This window comes from Cyprinus carpio, chromosome A20, assembly GCF_018340385.1.
Source record: "Cyprinus carpio isolate SPL01 chromosome A20, ASM1834038v1, whole genome shotgun sequence".
Taxonomy (NCBI): Eukaryota; Metazoa; Chordata; class Actinopteri; order Cypriniformes; family Cyprinidae; genus Cyprinus; species Cyprinus carpio.
This window is the reverse complement of record NC_056591.1, coordinates 23,010,855-23,030,984: the sequence shown is the minus strand read 5'-3', so window position 1 is coordinate 23,030,984 and position 20,130 is coordinate 23,010,855. Positions and strand designations below refer to the sequence as shown.

The 20,130-nt window shown below is 32.3% G+C and overlaps 2 protein-coding genes, 1 long non-coding RNA gene and 1 other non-coding gene across 4 annotated transcripts in view; 1 reads left to right on the top strand and 3 right to left on the bottom strand.

Moving 5' to 3' along the window:
• Nucleotides 1–3,998: 3,998 nt before the first annotated feature.
• On the bottom strand, nt 3,999–5,521 carry LOC109071071 (V-type proton ATPase subunit D-like). Its single transcript, XM_042778181.1, has 3 exons — nt 5,398–5,521; nt 5,219–5,296; nt 3,999–4,301 (listed from the first exon to the last, which is right to left on the bottom strand). Exons 1-3 carry the CDS (start codon nt 5,483–5,485, stop codon nt 4,189–4,191), a joined length of 279 nt encoding a protein of 92 aa, XP_042634115.1. The 5' UTR covers nt 5,486–5,521; the 3' UTR covers nt 3,999–4,188.
• A 983-nt stretch (nt 5,522–6,504) lies between these two features.
• Nucleotides 6,505–6,729, bottom strand: LOC109110403. The gene is made up of 2 exons (XR_006162800.1): nt 6,629–6,729; nt 6,505–6,541 (listed from the first exon to the last, which is right to left on the bottom strand). It is a non-coding gene; the product is annotated as an uncharacterized LOC109110403 (transcript).
• A 9,011-nt stretch (nt 6,730–15,740) lies between these two features.
• Nucleotides 15,741–16,991, top strand: LOC122149029. Its single transcript, XR_006162799.1, has 2 exons — nt 15,741–15,853; nt 16,632–16,991. It is a non-coding gene; the product is annotated as an uncharacterized LOC122149029 (long non-coding RNA).
• Nucleotides 16,992–19,136: 2,145 nt separating this feature from the next.
• Nucleotides 19,137–20,130, bottom strand: part of LOC109109847 (RNA-binding protein 25-like) — a 20,889-nt gene continuing 19,895 nt past the window's right edge. The window contains exons 16-17 of the mRNA XM_042778346.1: nt 19,745–19,793; nt 19,137–19,664 (exon numbers count right to left, since the gene is read on the bottom strand). Coding sequence (XP_042634280.1) covers nt 19,572–19,664; nt 19,745–19,793 — 142 coding nt within the window. The 3' untranslated portion in view covers nt 19,137–19,571. The remainder of the gene's footprint in view (nt 19,665–19,744; nt 19,794–20,130) is intronic.

Sequence of the window (20,130 nt, the reverse complement as noted above, 5' to 3'; positions counted from 1 at the left end):
TTAAATGAGAAATGAGCACTTTTTTATATAAAAATATATATATATATATATAATATCTATATATATAGATTATTTCAGTTTAACATTTATTTAAAGTAACAAAAAATTTGCATTTGTAGTTTATTTTTAGTTTTTTTTTTAGTTTTTAGTTATAATAAAGTTGAAAACACACATTATTTTTGCAATTGTGTTTGGTGACATTAGTGGCACAACAATTACAGTATTTAAACTGTAGGTAAAGCACACATTATGGCAGAATACATTGTATTATGACATTAATCGTTCATTTTTAAAAGTTAATATTTGCTGATTTAAATACAATTGTAGTTTGGTCTGATTTAGTTATTAGTAAAATAATTAAATTCTGAGGATAATTTAGGAAACCTGCCAGCTAGGTATTTTCAAACATTTGATTGTAGTAAAAAAAATGAAACTAATTTATTGAAGCAAAAGATGAACAAGAAAATCTAAAAAGTAAAATAACCTGAAAATATCTAATGGTGCTATAAAAGATGAGACTTTTGTAGTGAAGTTATTGAGGCACAAGTTGATCTAGAAAATCTTATAAAAATATGAAAAATTATATAAAAAATTCATTTGAGGTCAACATTAGTATCTATATCTAGAACATCCATAAATAAAACAAATTTAACAATTAATAAACATTCAATAAATTTACCAATGAAAATTTCATCATTAAAATTATAATACTATATAAAATATTAGATAATAAAAAAAACTAACTCAAAACAACACTTGACAAAACAAAATGTGAATTTGTAGGCTAATATGCTGAATTGCCAGGAAAATAATCTTAGTTGATAGGCGATATGATGCCTGAAGGTAGGAATTTTGGTATTTGTTGCAGATTGAAAAATCTTATTTATGATGTCCATTCATAGGAATTTTGGTATTTGTTGCAGATTGAAAAACACTGAACATTACAATATATTCAGTACATTTGGATTTTTAGACCATCTGTACTGAGCTTGTTTTGTATTTGTTTCTCTTTCTGGTTCACATTTCATGTTCATTTGTGTTTCTACCAGTGTCTTCATCGTTGCATTTAGATGTTTTTTGTATGTTCTTCTCAGATCCCTGCGAGCTGCTAGTGATTTCCTCGGCATCTTAAAAACCTTACATCATCTTCATCAGGCCTTCTCCTCAAGTCTCCTAAAATACCACCTAATAAAACTAACCATTAACCAATCCTCCAACGCAGATGACCAGAAGAAAGAAGAAACACATGGTCTTCATGATACACATTTTTCATTTAGATAATTTACACTAGCAGTCAACTATATATATATGAAAAAAACAAAAATATATTTTTTTAATAAAATGCAATGCACTTATTAATTTAAAAAAAGGTTCATAATAAAACAATTTATTTAGCAAATATATTTTCATATTTGAAGCTTTTAAGTAAAAGCCTTTAGATTAAAAGGTTTTTGAGAACACAAGGAATATACATTCATTAAGTGCATCCAAACCTTTGACTGCTAGATGTTCAGTTGCATATACACTCTCAGAAAAAACGGTACCTAAAGAGTCCATATACCTTAAATTAAACAAAAAAAAACCACCTTAATAAATACCAACCAACCCATTCACCCACCTTTCTTACAGAGAATATACATGTATAATGGGAAAAAACTTAAATCATATTGCACATTAGGTTTCTCTTTGAGCATTTGACAAACCAATTATTATCATGTCCTTGTCTTTGCACAGCCCGAGGATGTGAGAGAGACTTTGGAGAAAGCACGAGAGATGGAGCACAGCTACGGTCACATGTTCGATGCAGTCATCACAAACTTCGAGCAGGACACGAGTGTCTCTGAGTTGCTGGGACTCATTGACAGACTGGACATCGAGCCGCACTGGGTCCCTTCAGCCTGGGTCAGCTAAAAACACTTTCAGTTCAGAAGAAATTGTGTTTTCAGTGTTGAAGGCTAGAATTGATCTGATGAGGAGCAACAAACGGTATGTTTGAAATGGCCATCATACTGCTCATACTGTTTTTGCAGTATGAATATTGTGCACAGTGTGCTTCCTATTTGTGTGTCTACTTGCTAAAGTAATAGTTAACCCCAAAATGAAGATTTTCTGACATTTTTCTCCCCATTCAGGCCATCCAAGATGTAGATGAGTTTCAGATTTGGAGAAATGCAGCAATGCATCACTTGCTCAGCAATGGATCCTCTGCAGTGAATGGGTGCCGTCACAATGAGAGTCCAAACAGCTGTTTTTGCGTTTTTAACTTCAAACTGTTGCTTCTATCCATAATATTGCTTCTTCCAGTTAAAAAGTAATCTGGTCTGAATCAGGAGAGAAATCTGCAAAGATCAAGCACCGTTTACAAGCAAAAACCAAGCAGTTCTAAACCAATATGTTGGTGGATTTTGATGTGAGAGACAATAGGACTTTTTCACTGGAGTGAGAGTTCAAGGTTAAAATAGCTTAATGATGGATTTGTTTCAGTTTTTGTCTTCTCCAGATGTTAATTGATGGACTGGAGTGGTGTGGATTACTTGTGGATTATTGTGATGTTTTTATCAGCTGTTTGGACTCTCATTCTGACGGCACCCATTCACTGCAGAGCATCCATTGCTGAGCAAGTGATGCAATACTACATTTCATCTCGGATGGACTGATGGTGAGTACATTTTCAGCAAATTTTAATTTTGGGGTGAACTATTCTTTCAAAACATACTTAAATTGATGTATTCACATAAATATAGTATGCTGTACATTGTGCACTGTATGCAGTACAGTATTTTTCGATTCCAAACAGGCCCGAATTGCTGCAACATGGACTTCCATAAGTTTTGTGAAGATTTTTGCAATATTGTTTTACCGTATTTTGTGTTTGTAGTATTTCACCTCTAACATTTCCATACCTGTAAAAAAAAAATACAGGTTTAAAAAAAAAAATGTAAATTATTTTTTAAATGTAGATACATGGAGGATATTTGTGAGCAGTTTCATAGAGCTGTAAATATGTTTGCATGTTCTTATATCAGTAAGGTAACGTTTTACAAATTAAATACAAAACTTTTTGATCTATTATATGTACAATACCAAAACAAAAAAGCCAAAACATTAAAAAAAAAAAAAAAAAAAAAAGTTTCATGTAAAAAAATGTTATAAATGCAAAATATTAAAAGTCTTAACACTAAAACCGCAAAACCACTAAAGCACGTTCATTTGATTTAACATTTATTTCTACACTGAAATTTGGTAAATATGTGAATTATATATAATTAAAAAATATATTAAAATAAAATAATAAAATATAAATTAAAATAATATCAACCTAAACAATACAACATAAACCTCATATAGAAGTCTCTTTCTGCTACTGGATAAAAGTTTTTGAAATGTAATTCCTTTTATCTCACAATTATTTTTTTCTCACAATTCTGAGTTTATTGTTTCTGCCGCAGAATAATATATATATAAACTTTCTTCTCAGAATTGTGTTTATATATTGCAATTCTAGAATATATGCAAATGTCAGAATTGTGATATTAAAAAGCCACTATTACCTTTTTATTTGTTTTATCCCAAGCTTTCAAAAGCGTTGGCTATAAATCAAGTTTGATTTTAAAAGTTTAAAGTCAACATGCATTTAATCTACAAATGACTAATCAACAGATGACCATTTACAACATTTATTGAAATTAAATTCACAGGAAGTGACATACAATTACACATATAACCAGCACGTGGAGAACCAGCAACTGCAAAAATCTGCAATAATATGTTCTGAAATTATTATTAAAAATCAAAGAGATGTACGGTACGCCACAGAATACTCTCAGTTATCACGCACTAGCGAACGGAGAAGGTTGCACTGGTTTAACACTTTAAAACACACTAATCAAAACACAATTCAAATATAAATTAAAATTCATAATAAACTAAAACTACATTACATTCTTTCCTTTTGATAAATAAAAAATAAAAAAAACCTCCCACTTTAAATAGATTTACCATCAAATTTTCGCACCGTCTGATGTACTATAAACAAAGAAGTGCCACGGCACCAACATACACACAAAACAAGAGCTTCCACTTTTCACGTAAAGCTCGGCCTTCCAGGCACAAAGAATAAATATGATGCGGGTGCAGCACAGATGCTGGGGTCTCATTCGAACAGCAGGTCCTCGTCGGCCTCTTCGTTCAGCATGTTCGCGGGCTCGGCGATCGGCCCCAGCACAGCCTTACGCAGGGCGTTCTCCTTCTCCGTCCTCTCACGGAGCTGCTTCTTCTTCTCCTGGATCTTCTTGAGCCTGCGATGGGAAAGCAGGATGATGAAGGGTTGGTGAATATTCTGAATATCTTCTTTTGGTATATTTATTTATATAATGTTAATATAATACTGCTAAAAGCACTCTTTGTATCAGGTTCCTTAAAAACTCAAGTTTTATTACATTTAAGGTCATAAAAAAAATCTAAATAAATAGTAACAGAAGTAATAATGATTATTAATAATTTTAAGAGGTCTTAAATTTGGGGAGGGAAAACCAAGAATCTCAATATGGGCTGATTTGATTATTAAAATAATAAAATAGGATACATTATGAATTTATTTCATGGTGTTTTTATTATAATTTGTTGTAGATAGTTTGCATATATTATTCTGAATGAGCGGCTGGAAGTAATAAGACAAGTACTTTTCAAAATAAGACCCCCTGCACATTTTGATATTTTATCATCAACAACAAAGAATAATAAAAAAAAAAAATATTAACAACATCATCACAACAAACAATCTATTAAAAACAATCAAACAAAAAAATTATTATTGAATCAGCAAACTCAAATATCAGCCGACCTCTAATAAGTATTGATATTTTGATACATAAACCAATTTCATATATAGATTATTACAGTTAACTAAAACCATAAGCATAAAGAATTTTAGTTACTTGAAATAAAATAAATGTTAAATTAAAAAAAATCAAATAACTTAACTGAAATGTACTTTCTTTCAACTAGTTGCCATGGCAACATTTCTCACTTTCATTTAAATATTAACCAAAACTGAAATAAAAAAAATATATTTACAAAAGAAACAAAAATCCTAAAAATAAAAGACAACAAAAACAAAACTTTGATTAAAATTAAAAAGAAAACAAAATATAAAAACAAACTAATTTAAAACTATAACAGTGTCTCAACTAAAACAAAAACAACACACCTCAAGAATTAGAATTACCCTCTCGCTCTCGTTCATCCAGCTCAGTAATGATGTACGAGAGCGTGCGCTCGATCCTGGGAATGATCACTGAGAGGAAAAACACACCAGCGTCACATTATCTAGTATTTTCTTTTTTACAAGAAGCCTGAAGGTTTGGTTCTCATTCCGAGGTGTCTGTGAGAGCTCACCGTGCTCGATGGCGTTCACACGGCGGTTTGTGACCTTAATGGCCTCGTCCAGCGTCACAAAAGAGGTCTGTATGTGAATGAATCGCATTAGACATTGAGAAATGTTTATTAAAAGCAAAAAAAGTATATGAAAAAATAAAAAATACACCCACACCTACACCGAGCCCAACAAGAAGCTCGACTGCTTTACCGCATCCTCAGTTCCTCTTCAGCCGAGACAGCTGCTCTCCACCTCTGGCCAAACCAGTGAGCTCATAACCTACACACAAGAAAAAACACCTGAAAGTGTTCAAACGATCTCCAGTATCACAAGTATTTGCTAATAGAGGAACAGTTCAGCCAAAACTTAACTTTTACTGAAAATGCCCTCACCCTCAGGCCATCCAAGATTAGGATGAGTTTGTTTCTTCATCAGATTTGGAGAAATGTAGCATTGCATCACTTGCTCACTACAAGTGAATGGGTGCCGTCAGAATGAGAGTCCAAACAGCTGATAAAAACATCACAATAATAATCCACACCACTCCAGTCCATCAGTTAATGTCTTGTGAACCCAAAAGAAACAAATCCATCATTAAGACACTTTTAACATCAAACCATTGCTTCCAGCCAAAATACGAGTCTATAATAATCCATAATATTAGCAACAGTTAAGTTGCCTTGATGGATTTGTTTCTTACAAACACGCAGCTTTTGTCTTCTCCAGATGTTAACTGATGGACTGGAGTGCTGTGGATTATTATTGTGATGTTTTTATCACTCTCATTCTGACGGCACCCATTCACTTGTAGTGAGCAAGTGATGCAATTTCTGCAAATCTGATGAAGAAACAAACTCATCTGGGATGTCCTGAGGGTGAGCACAGCTTCAACAAATGTTGATTTCTGGGTGAACCATTCCTTTAGAACATAAACGGAACAGGATCCTTACTGTCTCCTCCCTCCTGATAATGCTCAAACACCGGAAGAGTAACTCCTGGGAACAAACACAGGGGGCGCTCATGACAAGCTGATCGAATAAAGAAGAACTCGGCCAGTTTTATCACACAAGAAGAAGACATTAACCCACAAAAACCCAACAACGTCCTCCTTTTTCTCCTACCACCACCACCTGGGCCTTGTTCACATTCTGAATGACTGTAGTACTGATGGGACAGAATTAAAACACGTCTGGTGAGATCTGGTGCCAGGTTCGTCCTGTGACGCATTGCTTTATTGGTATTTTTAACTACCTGAAGTCACCAGCAGCAAATTTGGCCTCAGCTAATGAAAAGGCGGCTTCTCTCATCACCTCTCCCATCAGCGTCTTAGTCTGAAAGATTCAAATAATCACATCATCATTTACATTTTTTTTTTTTTATAATATTAAATTAAAAACACTAATTGACAAAAAACACACCATACAGGTGCTGGTCATATAATTAGAATATCATCAAAATGTTGATTTATTTCACTAATTCCATTCAAAAAGTGAAACTTGTATATTATATCCATCATTACACACAGACTGATTATTTCAAATGTTGATTTCTTTTAATTTTGATGATTGAGAACTGACAACTAAGGCCAATCCCCTGTGTGTAAGAATGAAATAATATACAAGTTTCACTTTTGAATGAATTAGTGAATAATCACTTTTGATTATATTCTATTATAACTCCAGCGACCTGTTTGAGGCTCCTTTAGATGTCCGCATCAAAGGCTTTACATAATCCGTCTTGAGGGCCCATCTGCCTCACAAAATGCATTATTATAGGTTATAAATACATGACATACATTTTAAGAGAAAAGTATGGCATTTTTATGCAATTTGCAAACGATTATTAAATGCATATATTTTTTACATTTTATTTTATTTATCGTATATATTGCATTATTATAGGTTATATCTACACTATGCATTTTTGTTCAGTATCTCTCAGTTATAGAAAGGCTCACGTGACAGTGAATAATATCACTTCCTCTTCTGAATTACAGCACGATTTAGTTTCACAAGATTTACACAAAATCAAAAAAATTTAAAAATCAAATACACTAATAAAATAAATAATCCACAAACAGAATTAATCTGCATTGCAAAAATAAAAAATAAAATACATCGTATATTTAAAATGTGTGTAACTAAATCACAAAAAAAACACAAAAAAAATATAAAAAAATCAAACATGCAATAGTTGATCTTAGTTCTTTTATCTAATACTATACAAACCATAAACTGATCAAAAAACCATAAACTGATCAAATATGCATGTATCAGATGCTGTCACTCTGTTGTTTTCGTGAATGATTAAACACACTGAATCTGATTTGTCTTTTTGACAACAGAACATCTGAATTTGATTTGCTTTATTTTATTTACTAACCTCACATTATTGAACATTATTATAGGTTTATCTACCCTACCCTTTGCATTGTTGCTATCTTTCTCTCAGTTATTTAGACAATGTGTCAAACATACGGGAATACTATCATTTCCGCTTCTGTAATTACAGCACGATGATTAGTTTCATTAGATTTAACACACTAATATTAAAATATTGTCGACGATCATAGAGGTTTATAACCTTTACTTCTCTACAGACATAAGTCATCTGCATTATAGTATATCGGACAAATATGATCTCATATGTAAACAAAGCAACAAAAAAAAAAACTTAAAAATATTTAAAACTACATAACAAAAACCAACAAATCAAAAACAAATATTAAAGATGCACGCGTGTAATATGATCTTCTGAAGCTGAGTTCGTATCTCTTTACAAACCATAATACACACCTTACTTAAACAATCAGATGCTGTCACTCTGTTGTTTTCGTGAATGATTAAACACACTGAATCTGATTTGTCTTTTTGAGAGTAATACTCACATTCTTGACGGAAACACGTCGATCCGATCTTTTCCGGACATCTTTCTTCTTTATTTAAACATGTTAACTTAATAATTTAAAAAATATAAAAATATCACAATAATATCACAAAAAAATGATTAAAAAATGATATTAATAAAATCACATGAACAAATGGATAAAAAAAAATCGAAAAGATGACTGGATACGAGACGTAAGATTTGATCAGCTGACTGTATATCATGATATACCTCCATACACGTTTCAAAATAATGCAAAGTACAAGGCAAATATTAAGAAATGGTGTACAATTTTTTATTATTATTATTATTATTATTATTTTAGTTCCATCACATTCATAAAAAACATAAAAATACAAAAAAAAACAATAAAAAAATTAATAAATGGTGTACAGATTAAAGAATGTAAAAGAATAAAAACAATAAAGAAAGAAAAACAACAAAAAATAAAACGAAGATAAACATATATATATATCTATATATATATATATCTATATAAATTATAATCATAATATATATATATATATATATATATATATATATTATCTTTATATATTTTACTTAAATTTGAAAAGCTTTAGAATTTAATTTTTATAAGCTTTTTATTTTGTGATCTCATATTAGAAACGGGTTTCAAACATATAGTTCTTAAAATATCAGTCGTTGAGGCAAAAGGTAATATAATGTATGGGCTTTCATTTAAAAAAAAGATTTTTACCTTGCTGAATGTAAAAATATTTTTGTTATGTCTATTTTAACAGATTAATAATGTCATTTTGCTTTTCAGAAAAATATGGGTTTTGAAAACAAAGTAAAATGAAGGGCTTTGTTTCATTTTTTTAATTTTTTTTGTTATGTCTATTTTAAAGTCAACCCAAAGTGAAATAGAAAAAGGCTATAGAAATATAAATATTCAGTATCTTCAACTGATATGTTATAAAAGGTACATTTGTAACAAACACTATGAATATATCTACAACAACATCAGAACAGCCTGGAGAAAACAACAACCGTAAATTTAAAGAATCTGTTTCTATTAGCGCTGTCAAATGATTATTCGCGATTAATTCACAAGGCACGATCCGAAAATAAGCGTTCTTCATCATTCTGTGTAGATAATATATGTGTGTGTACGTGTGTATATTTATTATGTCTATAGTAAATACACACACATGCTATTATATATATATATATATAATATATATCTAAGAAAAAAATGTCAGTGTGTCTATAATATAATATTATTTATATAAACTATTAAATCTAATACATACTAATATGTTATATGCTAGATAACTATTTAGTGGCAAGTATATACTGTATGTAGTTTGTATTTATATACACATCATAAATAAACCACAATGGTACACACATATATATTATTTAAAACCAAAACCTTCTATTTTTGATGGTGCATTATAATCGCGTGATTAAACTGAAGTTGTGAAATGCTCCTTCTGACGACACCTGATGGCATATCGTGAGCATTTTTATTTCGGAGTGTGTTTGGCTGGCTGCGCAGGGCTGGTGACGCAACAACACTATCGCGGGGCTTGCGTTGCCCGGTAGTCCGCTTGCTTAGGAAGTAAAGATCGTTCTCTTCTCGTATAAGCGAGATCGAAGGTTCAATGGGTAGGGGTGGCGACTAACGCTTCTGCAGAAAAACTACAGTTTGCATGAGGCAGTTTTTAAAGGGTCTAAAGTGAGCCGTACTAGTTGACACAAGGCGTCCTAGGATTGGGAATGAGTTACCTGCTCTTCTGTGCTCTTTGGGCTCATGTGGAGCTCGTGTTTGAGATGAAATGAGGGTTTGAATGTAACAGGGGCAACTGGTGGCCGCGTAGTCGTCGCTGTTTCGTTCACTGATGATTGCATGATCAGTACTAGCATTCCACTGATTCAATAAACCGATATATTAAGTATGCTTTGTGAAACGATAGATAGAGAGTAGAGTAGACTGGAGAGAGGTCTTAGAGGAGAGATAGTTCACAGCAGCTACACTGCAGGGTTTTTGAGAGTATCTCAAATGTTTGTATCAATTACAACACCTCTCTCGGTCCTTGGGGCGTTCTAACCTATAGAGCTCTGATATGTGTTGACAGAAATGAAATTTTGTTACTGAAACAGGGTGTAATTGTTCACATCATGTGTTCTGTAGAGGACACACAGAAGCACGATGCTGCATCTGTTAATCAGGCGTTTTGGGGGGAAACACAACAAGAACTTTTTAGATCATATAGCTCCTATTAAATATGAGATATTCTTATGAAAATGTTGATAGTTGATGTTACCATTGTGTTACTACTTTGAGCTTACAGTGGCTCTATTCTTTTTTCAATGTATGATTTGGCCGCCAAGAACACATAATTGGATATCAAAGTTAGGATGCCTGGTCAATTTATAGATGCACGATATTCCAGAAGGAGGAGATAGCCTATATCTTTGCTAGATATTCGCATAAAGTGACAGGTAGTTCTATCAAATGCATTCTATTCTATTTATAACATAGTTGATCCATCATCTTTGTAGCAAAGTTTTGGATAAAAATAGGGCCTACAAAACATGATTGGTGAATGACAAAAGTAATTAAGTTCATCGTTTTTTTTTTTTGGGCAGAATACATGCATTTTCAGTAAAGAACAAAACAAAAAAAAAAACATTTGAATAACTTATATAGAATAAGAATAACTAAATTGTTTTTTCAAAAAAATAAAAAATGCCTTTCCCCTAGCATTTTTTATTTTAATAGCTGCCTAGACGCAACTGTAATGACATTTAAAAAAAAATAAATACAACTTTTTTTATGGGTTCTATGAGATGGATAGCACAGAAATACTGACTACACCATAGGGGGTTATTCAAGTTTAGAGCGAAGGGGGGGGGCTGGGGGGGTGGGGTCTGGAGGCGGGGATAAAACTATATAATAAGAATAATAGACATAATTACAAGATAAAAATAAATATGTAAGCTAATACATATATAAGGGAAGTCTAATAATTATATAGTATACGCGTAATAAATAATAGAGTCTAATTGAGCAAAATAAAATTGAGATTAAAAGACATAATAGATGGATTAAAAAAGATACAAATAAATAAATACTACAACTGATTAAAATAAACAAATGGTAAAAATGAATAATTCGTCCGCAGATGCTTATTGAGTACATTATCTAACTATAAAATACACTACCATTTGAACTTACGATAGTTAAGTCGACCTCTCCGCGTCCAGCTAGTACTCTGTACTCTATAGTTGAGGGCAGTGTTATTTCCTATTAATTGGTGATGGCTATTATAGTTTTTATTATAGTTTGAATCAGTTTTTATGTTTTCATTATAGTTAAAAATGTTTAGTAATTTATCATATCAACGATTAACTAAATTAAAATGGATTAATGTTAGTCCGTGATCTCATGAAAATGTGTTTTTATTTCTTTTTTATTTTTTAAATGGTTTTGATATTTAATTTTATTGAGTTAAGTATACTTATACAACATTGTTGGTTATTATAATGAACGTCTGATAGTCATAGTAATGATTCGGAAGATCAAACATCGTAATTAACTTAATACAAACTAAAATTATGTTCCAAACTCAATAATTATAATTAGAAGGAAAATTGTTTATTTTTTTTTTACAGTATAAATTGTTATTTTTTACATAAGTGACTGCAGATATAGCAGAGCTGGCTTTTTAATTTAAGAATGTGGGGGTCCCTCACTTCAGAATGGATTATATTTTGGCTTTGCTGTGCCATGTCTAAAAAACTCAATTGACCTGATATAGTTTTATTGGACTAAATGAAATGAAACAAATGGGGGCAGAGCGTCAGATCTGATCAGATGAGAACTGCATGCCGTATAGTCTTCCTGGTGCCTGCATTGTTTTTGATATGGCTCCCGTCATTGCTATATTTTTAAGCGGCTAGGCTCAATCAAAGTCACATACAAAAAAATCTATTATATATATCTATATATTTGCAATTTGTTTTGAGCAAAGAATACACACTTTCAAAACTCGCAAAAAATATTAATTAGAAAATTAATTTGAAATTAAATGAATTAAAATCCACAAAAGTCAAGCCACCTAAAATAAGATGCACACTACATTTCTTGTGTTGATGCAGTGATGCCCTGGGGCCTTAGGCTGTATGGTTTCTCAGGCACCCTAAGCTTCATTCTTCCCGAGTTGGAGGACGGTGGTGATGGTGTACGTGCGCAATTCCATTCGCTGAGATGGGTTGCGTATGTCATTTCATGCTGGAGTAGCGAACAACATCGAGGGCATGATCCATTCTTATCGAAACTGTCGGCCCGGCAGGTACGACGATTTTCGCTCTCCGATCACTAAAACTGCATCCGGGCTCGACGCAATCCGAGTGCGTGGTGGGTGTCCTCATACCATAGGTGGACAAAGAGTAAGGGTGAGTGTGTGCGTTCTTTCTGGTTCCTTCTTACGTGCGTCACTCAGAATACCTCGATATTAACAACAAATCACACTGTTAAAGACAGGTTAGCAGAAAATCGTGCCTTATTAAAAGTGCCAGGACACTCAGCGAGGGTTCTTACAATATTATGATAAAAATCATTATTTTCACTTATTGCTCTCTGATAGTGTAATATGTATGCAGTAATGTTGATTAATAGAATAAACATATGTATGCAACACGTTTTTTGGTGCAAACACAGACGACATGTTCTTGTTTCAGCGAGATGTTCTATTGACTAAACTAAATCGGCGGCAGACTAAACCGCTTGTCATACGATGAGCTCTAACCGGCATAACCCGGCACGCCTCTGATTGGGCCATTTTTGTCATCGCTTTATAAGCTCAACAGAAACGCGTGTGGAGTGGTTGTTACTCAAATGAGTGAACGTAATTGTCAACATGCCGCATATGCTAAGATGGAATCTTGCCAAATTGACAGTTTTTCTATTGCATCTTTCATTATCTGGCACTTTGTAAAATCCGTGACATGAGCCAATGTGATGGGGGGGGGGGGAGGGGTGGCATGGGGCAGTGTTTTTGTGCCGTCTTTTCTTCTCCTTGGTATTGTGTGTGGCATTTTTGTCGCAGACTCCCATTAATTTCCAACAGGGAAGACCCCTGCAGGTTTTTACAATTTGACGCGTTTTCGAGTTGTTTTTCGTCTGCAGGTAGGATACATAGATTTTGTCCAAGAGAAGAGTGTCTCTCGAAATGAGCTGAAGAACATCAATTTTGAGGATAACTTCACCGCAAATCTAAAACCGTGAGTATGATTTAGTTTAGAAATTGGAAGAAGAATTTAATTTCTGTTGTTGTTTTTTTGTGTGTGTGTGTGTTTTGGAAGATGTTTTGCTTCAGTAATGTGCTGCAGGTGTAAGTATTTTACGGCATGGGTGCTGAGCGAAGTGTTGGATTTCACATGTAATGACGAGCAGACCTCTTTAGGTGTTCTGTTCCAGCTAACGTTTCGCTTGGGTGTTGATGACGAGAATATACCAAGCACAACCTGGATAGGCAGGGGCCTAACCTTTTACGACGTCTTTCAAGTCATGTCCGTGAGGTCGTGAGTGTTCACGGAGGAAGACTGCTTGCAGAAACTGAACATGAAATGTTTTGCTGATTTTCTGTCTTGTTTTATTTGCGCAGCGATCTATCGTGACTCACCAGTCCATCCTTTGAGCGGTTTGGTGTCTGACAGACGTAGGAGAGGAACTGGTGGCTGCATCGACAACATGGCAAGGCAGACGGCCATTCAACTCCACAGGGGCGGCTTCAAAATCAGAGCGGCTATTCATTCATTAGAAACGTTGAGTGTGAGCATCATTCTAAGTATTTGAACTTTTATTTTTTGGGGGGATTTTTTTTACGTAGCATAGTTTATTTTGTTTTTAAATGTTGTAATTATTACAATCTATGCATAGTCATAGCTATGCCTGATATAGTAATTATTTATTATTAATAATAGTTTATGATTATTATTTGTTGATGTCAAACAATCCTCAGCAACCACCTCGCCAAATAAAAGTTTTTGATTACATAATATATATGTGTGGACTTTGTATATTATTATGTGATTATAGTCGTATATATATATATATATATAATATATATATATATAATATATATATATATATATTACTATAATATATATATACGCAGCACGGATGCAATGTGTATATTTGAAGATAATGTTTTGTTGTCTATATATAAATATTATATTTATATATTAATTTATATTTGAATGAAAACTTGATGTAATTAATCGGCAATTAAATCGTTTGTATCAGCACTAGTTAATAGTTATACACATCCTATTATTCTATTATTTTTATTGTTTTCGTCAAAAGAAAAAATGGAAAACGAAAATCATATACCATGACTCGACACTGTTACACTTAACATTTAAATTAACCAATTTTAAATTAAGATGAAATATATTAACTTGACTGGTTAAAACACTGTTACTTCCAGTACTATTTATTGATTTTTTTATTCATCTTGTTCAAATATATCCCCACCAAGTGCATTTTATGTGCTGATTTTTTCAAATGCAAAGAAGTCTGGAGGCTTCAGTGAATTTTGAGAAAAAGAAAAAAAAAAATCATATATATACGTTACGTTGTCAAACGTCAATTAAGATTTTTTTCCTTTGAAAGAAATCAATACTTTTATTCACCAAAACTGACTATAAAGACAGTATGTTACAAAAGCGTTCTATTTCAAATAAATTTTCAAATAAATGCTGTTCTTTTGAACTTTCTTTTCATCAAAGAATCATGAAAAAAAAGTATCCACAAAAATATCTGTTTTCATCACTGATAATAATAAATAGAAAACAGTTATTTTAAATTAACACAAAAATTTCCAAAATAAAAATATTTTTTTAAACAAAAACAAAAATAAAAAACAAAAAATCTTAAATAAAAAAAGCAAAAATAAAAAACAAAAAATACTCAACTAAACAAATACTCTCAGATCCATTGGATACTCAGTGAAGCAAAGCTTTTTATGAATTGCTTTCCTTTTTAATGTATTTTTAAGTTTCAAAGAAGAAAAAATTTAAAATACATAAAAGCAGATTAAAATAAATAATAATTGAATTAAAGTCATAATAAAATTTCTTAAAAATAAAAATAGATTAAAATAAACAAAAACATTTGATTAAAATATATAGTAAAAAGTAAAAATATATATATTTTGTTCTCCCTTTTATAAGTGCCATATATGCGTTCATGTATGTTTAGCATGATGTTGATGTTATCGCGTCGACAGACATTGAGGTGGCGTGTTATGGATATGAAGGCATTGATGCTGTCAAAGACGCTCTAGAGGGCGGGGGCTTATACGTGCTCCACAGAGGCCATGCCAATCAAGGTGCGTTCAGCTTCCTGTATATTCTGCTCTGCCAGGTTCACTTTCATACAAACCTGATAGCACCGCCACGATACGTCATGACCACAACCACTGATGCACGCCCCGATAACGTATGACCAACAACCACACTGGAGCGCACCGAGGGTCTGTCAGTCTCCACCAGGCCATGACCGCCATCAAGGAGCGCATCGAGGAGAAACGAGGAGTCTTCAATGTCCAGATGGAGGTCAGACACCTCAGAGCTTCAGAAATGCACTAAATTTTGAGTTTAGACCTCTTTAAAAAACTTTAAAAAGAAACCAAAAATATAATGCAATATATATGCACAGTGTCTAAAAGTATTTGCTATTACTTTATATTATTTACAATATACAGAATACAGTAGGTTGAGGGTTTTCAAACCATCTGGAGACCAAATTGAAAGAAAATAGTGTAAAAAATGAATGAATAAATGAAAAGAAAATATGATTATGATATGATATAAACTAAATAAAAATAAATACCTAAAATAATAATTACATATGAATAAGATATATTAAAATAAAAATTGGTTAAAAATAATAAAATAAAAATGCATTAAAATAATTTAAAAAATGGCTTAAAATAAAGTAGTACATAGTACAGTTCTATAGTGAGTAGAAAAAAATTAATTAAAAAAATACAATGCAAAATATCTGCAGATGCATCGAAAATTAATTGATTAAATTAATATTGATTTATTAAAATAAACGATTTAAAAATGGGATTAAAATAAACTAATACATAGTACAATACTATAGCGAGTAGAAAAAAACTATATATATATATATATATTTTTTTTTTTTTTTTTTTTCAGATCCATTGAACACCCTATGAAGCAATGCTTTCTTAAACTATATATTTTCCTTCTTTTTTTTTTTAAATTGCAGTACTATAGCGAGTAGAAAAAGCACAAAAATCCAATGCAATATTTTATTAAAGTATTTGCTCTGATTGCATTCTCATGCATGGATGTTTGTCTTCAGCCCAAGGTGGTGACGGACACAGATGAGACAGAACTGCAGCGGCAGCTGGAGCGTCTAGAGCGAGAAAACGCAGAGGTGGACGGCGATGACGACGCGGAGGAGATGGAGGCCAAAACAGACGAATAGACCAACAAGTGCTTCAGCACAGACACCCGTTCAGATGAACTGATGCTGCAGCAAATTCACTTTTACACAAACATCATAAAGCTGATTTTCTGAACCGGTGGCCTTTTAACCCTTCACAGCTATGATGAATAATAACATTTAAGCTGATTCACCAATGCAGAGGGAAGACTGGTGTTCTCTGAAGAAAAACCTGTTTCTCGCTCTGCTTCGATCTCAGTAAAAATCTGGAAAGTTGTTGAAAGTTTTGTATTCTTTTGCATCTGTATTTACCTACTGACATTCTGCAAAGCTACTGTTTCATAGTACTTAAAAGTATGGACTGAGTGAACATTTTATTCAAAATCTCTAGTCAAAAACATAGAGTGAATGTAAAAAAAAAAAATCCAATAATTAAAAAAATATATATATATATAGTTTATATATTTTAAAAGTTTTCAAATACAGTATCTAAGTGACATTTCAGCATTTTTTAAACTAACCTAAAAAAAAAAAAATATTTGATTTAAGCATGCAAAATTACTTAAAATGTTTTTAGACAAAATCAAGGTTTGGTTGAGGAGGGGAGAAAAAATTCCCAGCAAATATTTGTGATTCATTCACTTTAATCAGCATCTAAAGTTAATATTTTGATTCATATTAATTGCTTGACTGCCCTAACTGTTACTCAGTATTTACTGTAATTATAATTCATTCACAGGCAAAAACATTATAAAAAGTTAAATTCATAATTCATCATATTTAATAATGTTCACTTTAACACTCATTTTACTGATTTTCCTGTGCTTATGTTTATTATAATTTACTAAGACCAAAACTTTTTTTTTTTTTTACTTGGAATTAAATCTGAAAAATAAAATCAAATCTTTATATATATTTATTATAAAAACTTACATTTAAAGCTAGTGCAAGGCAACTTTTTTAATTTTCATTTTAACTTGAACTTAAAACCTAAAAAAAAAAAAAAAAAAAAAGTAATGAGCGTTCTTAGTCGAAACAAGTAATTTTTTTCTATGAAAATGTAAATGCAAAAACACCGTATAAATGAAGAATCACTTGTGTAAAATGCAACTCTTCTAGGGATGTAACGATTCACTCAACTCAAGATTTGATTCCTGATTCAATTCACGGTTTTATTTTTTAAACAAAATGAGATAAATTATATTTTAAGATAAATTATAAATTAAATGTGTCCTTTTATTATTGCTTGGACAAAATGCTGCATGTTTCTTTGTGAAATTGAAATATAACACTATAATAATATACTAATATAGCACTTGCATATTATTGCTCTTTGTTGGTTCTGATTGCTTCTGTTGTCCTCATTTGTAAGTCTTTTTGCATAAAAGCGTCTGTTAAATAAAATTTAAATATAATGTAAATGTAAAGAACAAAACAATTGAAATTTTAAAACAAGCCCCAAATCAAATTAATAAAAATAAAATAAATCTCTTCATAAAAAAATTAAAAATAAGGCATTGTCTGTGCTCTTTTACATTTAAAATTAGGGGCAACCACTGCATTTTTATCATGATCCAAACGTAGATGCTGCATACATGCAACATGAGCAGATTTTAATTTAAATTAGAATGTAATAATTTTGAAATTTGAAGCAAAAACAATATGATTTGACCAGTTTTGTGAAACTATACATAAAAATATCTGAATGAAACATAAAGAGCAGACGAGCTGAATGAGACACAGATTCACTCTCTGCCAGCAGGTGGCGCTTAAAGCGTTTCCTTGGTTACTGCTGTAAACGAAGCACTTAGGAACACTGCAGCAAGTGGCGCTTAAAGCGTTTCCTTGGTTACCGCTGTAAACAAAGCACTTATGAACACTGCAGCAGGTGGCGCTTAAAGCGTTTCCTTGGTTACCGCTGTAAACAAAGCAGTGCTGCACTTTTGAACTTTAATATGCATTATACAAAAGAAAAAATACAATTTAAACTCTTCTAAAGACTGTAACTTCCCGTCAGACATACATTCATATAAACTCCCACACCTAAATGAATTGCGATTTGTTTAGCATCTCAACCGATTTGAATCGTCACATATTTGAATCGATTTTCAACCAGCTCGTGGTTAATCGTTACATCCCTAAAATCTTCCCTAAATAAGTAGACTACTGAATCACTTTATAACCCTGAAAAGAAACCTGCAAAGAGGAAAAAATCCCTTTGTATACCAACAGGTAATATTCAATAAGTTTACTGTTGCATTTGGCCGGTTAACCCGTAAACATCATGTTGAGGTGCAGCTTCCAAAGCTGAACCAGACCAGAACGCACACAAAGATTTACTAAAAAAAAAAAAAAAAAAAATTGGAATCACTTTATCAAACACTCCACTGATAATACCAACAAAGCACTCCATTCTTAGATGTCAATCAGTTGAGGCGAGAGCTTCTGAACCTGTCCGGGGTCCAATCACAACTGCTTTAGTTTTAGTGAAACAACTGGGAAAACGCTTTGGTTCGGTTGGTGAGAGCGACCAAAAGAAGAGAAACTTTAAAATCACAACCCAAACCAGATTGGCAATCATTACAGTAACAATTTACAATGGCTTCCTCACAGAAACGAGCGCTAAGCGGCCGAGACGTAGCTACGCTGAAGACGGATTCAACAGGAAGGCCCTGAGAAACCAAACCTCTTCCTCGGCGCTCGTCGCTGCTGCTCTTACGGAGGCGTCTGGGACGTGAGAAATCAAGCGGCTCAATACGAATTAACTCCAAAGGTCGAGTTTCCCCAAGTTGTTTTGAAACCTAGATGAGCTGTCCGGCCCAAGCGGGAAGTAAAAAGCAAAGTTCATGGGCTTGTTCATTTCCCGAGGCCGATCTTCTTGGCTTCAGTTTCGTAAATCAATAACCTCCACATTTTAACGATGAAGACCTCGGCCTCTTCATCCAGCACCTGAGGAGACGAGGGTAAAGAGTTCAGAGTGGGAAGTCGTGGAAATACAACTTAAAAACTGTCTGAAAGAGCAAACTTACCATCGCAACGTCGTCCAAGATGCCTTGAGGCGTGCCGTGGGCCATAACCGCATTTAATACTGGATGAATTAAACAATTTCAGTATTTCTACATTAAAACGTTAATTACAGTTACGATAATTTCAGTATTTCTACTTTAAAATTTCACTGCATTAAAAATGATGTTATTAATAAAACAAATTGATAGACTATTCAAATATCGTATTTAAATAATTTATGAATTATATATTTTAATTGTATTATTTTATTAAAAGAAACTGATAAATATATTCAAATATATTGCATTTAAAATATGTATTTTTAATCATTCTTTCTATTACTTTAATAATGACAATGAAAGTATTTAAATTAATTATTTTAATGTTTAATTTTTTAATTCATTAATTA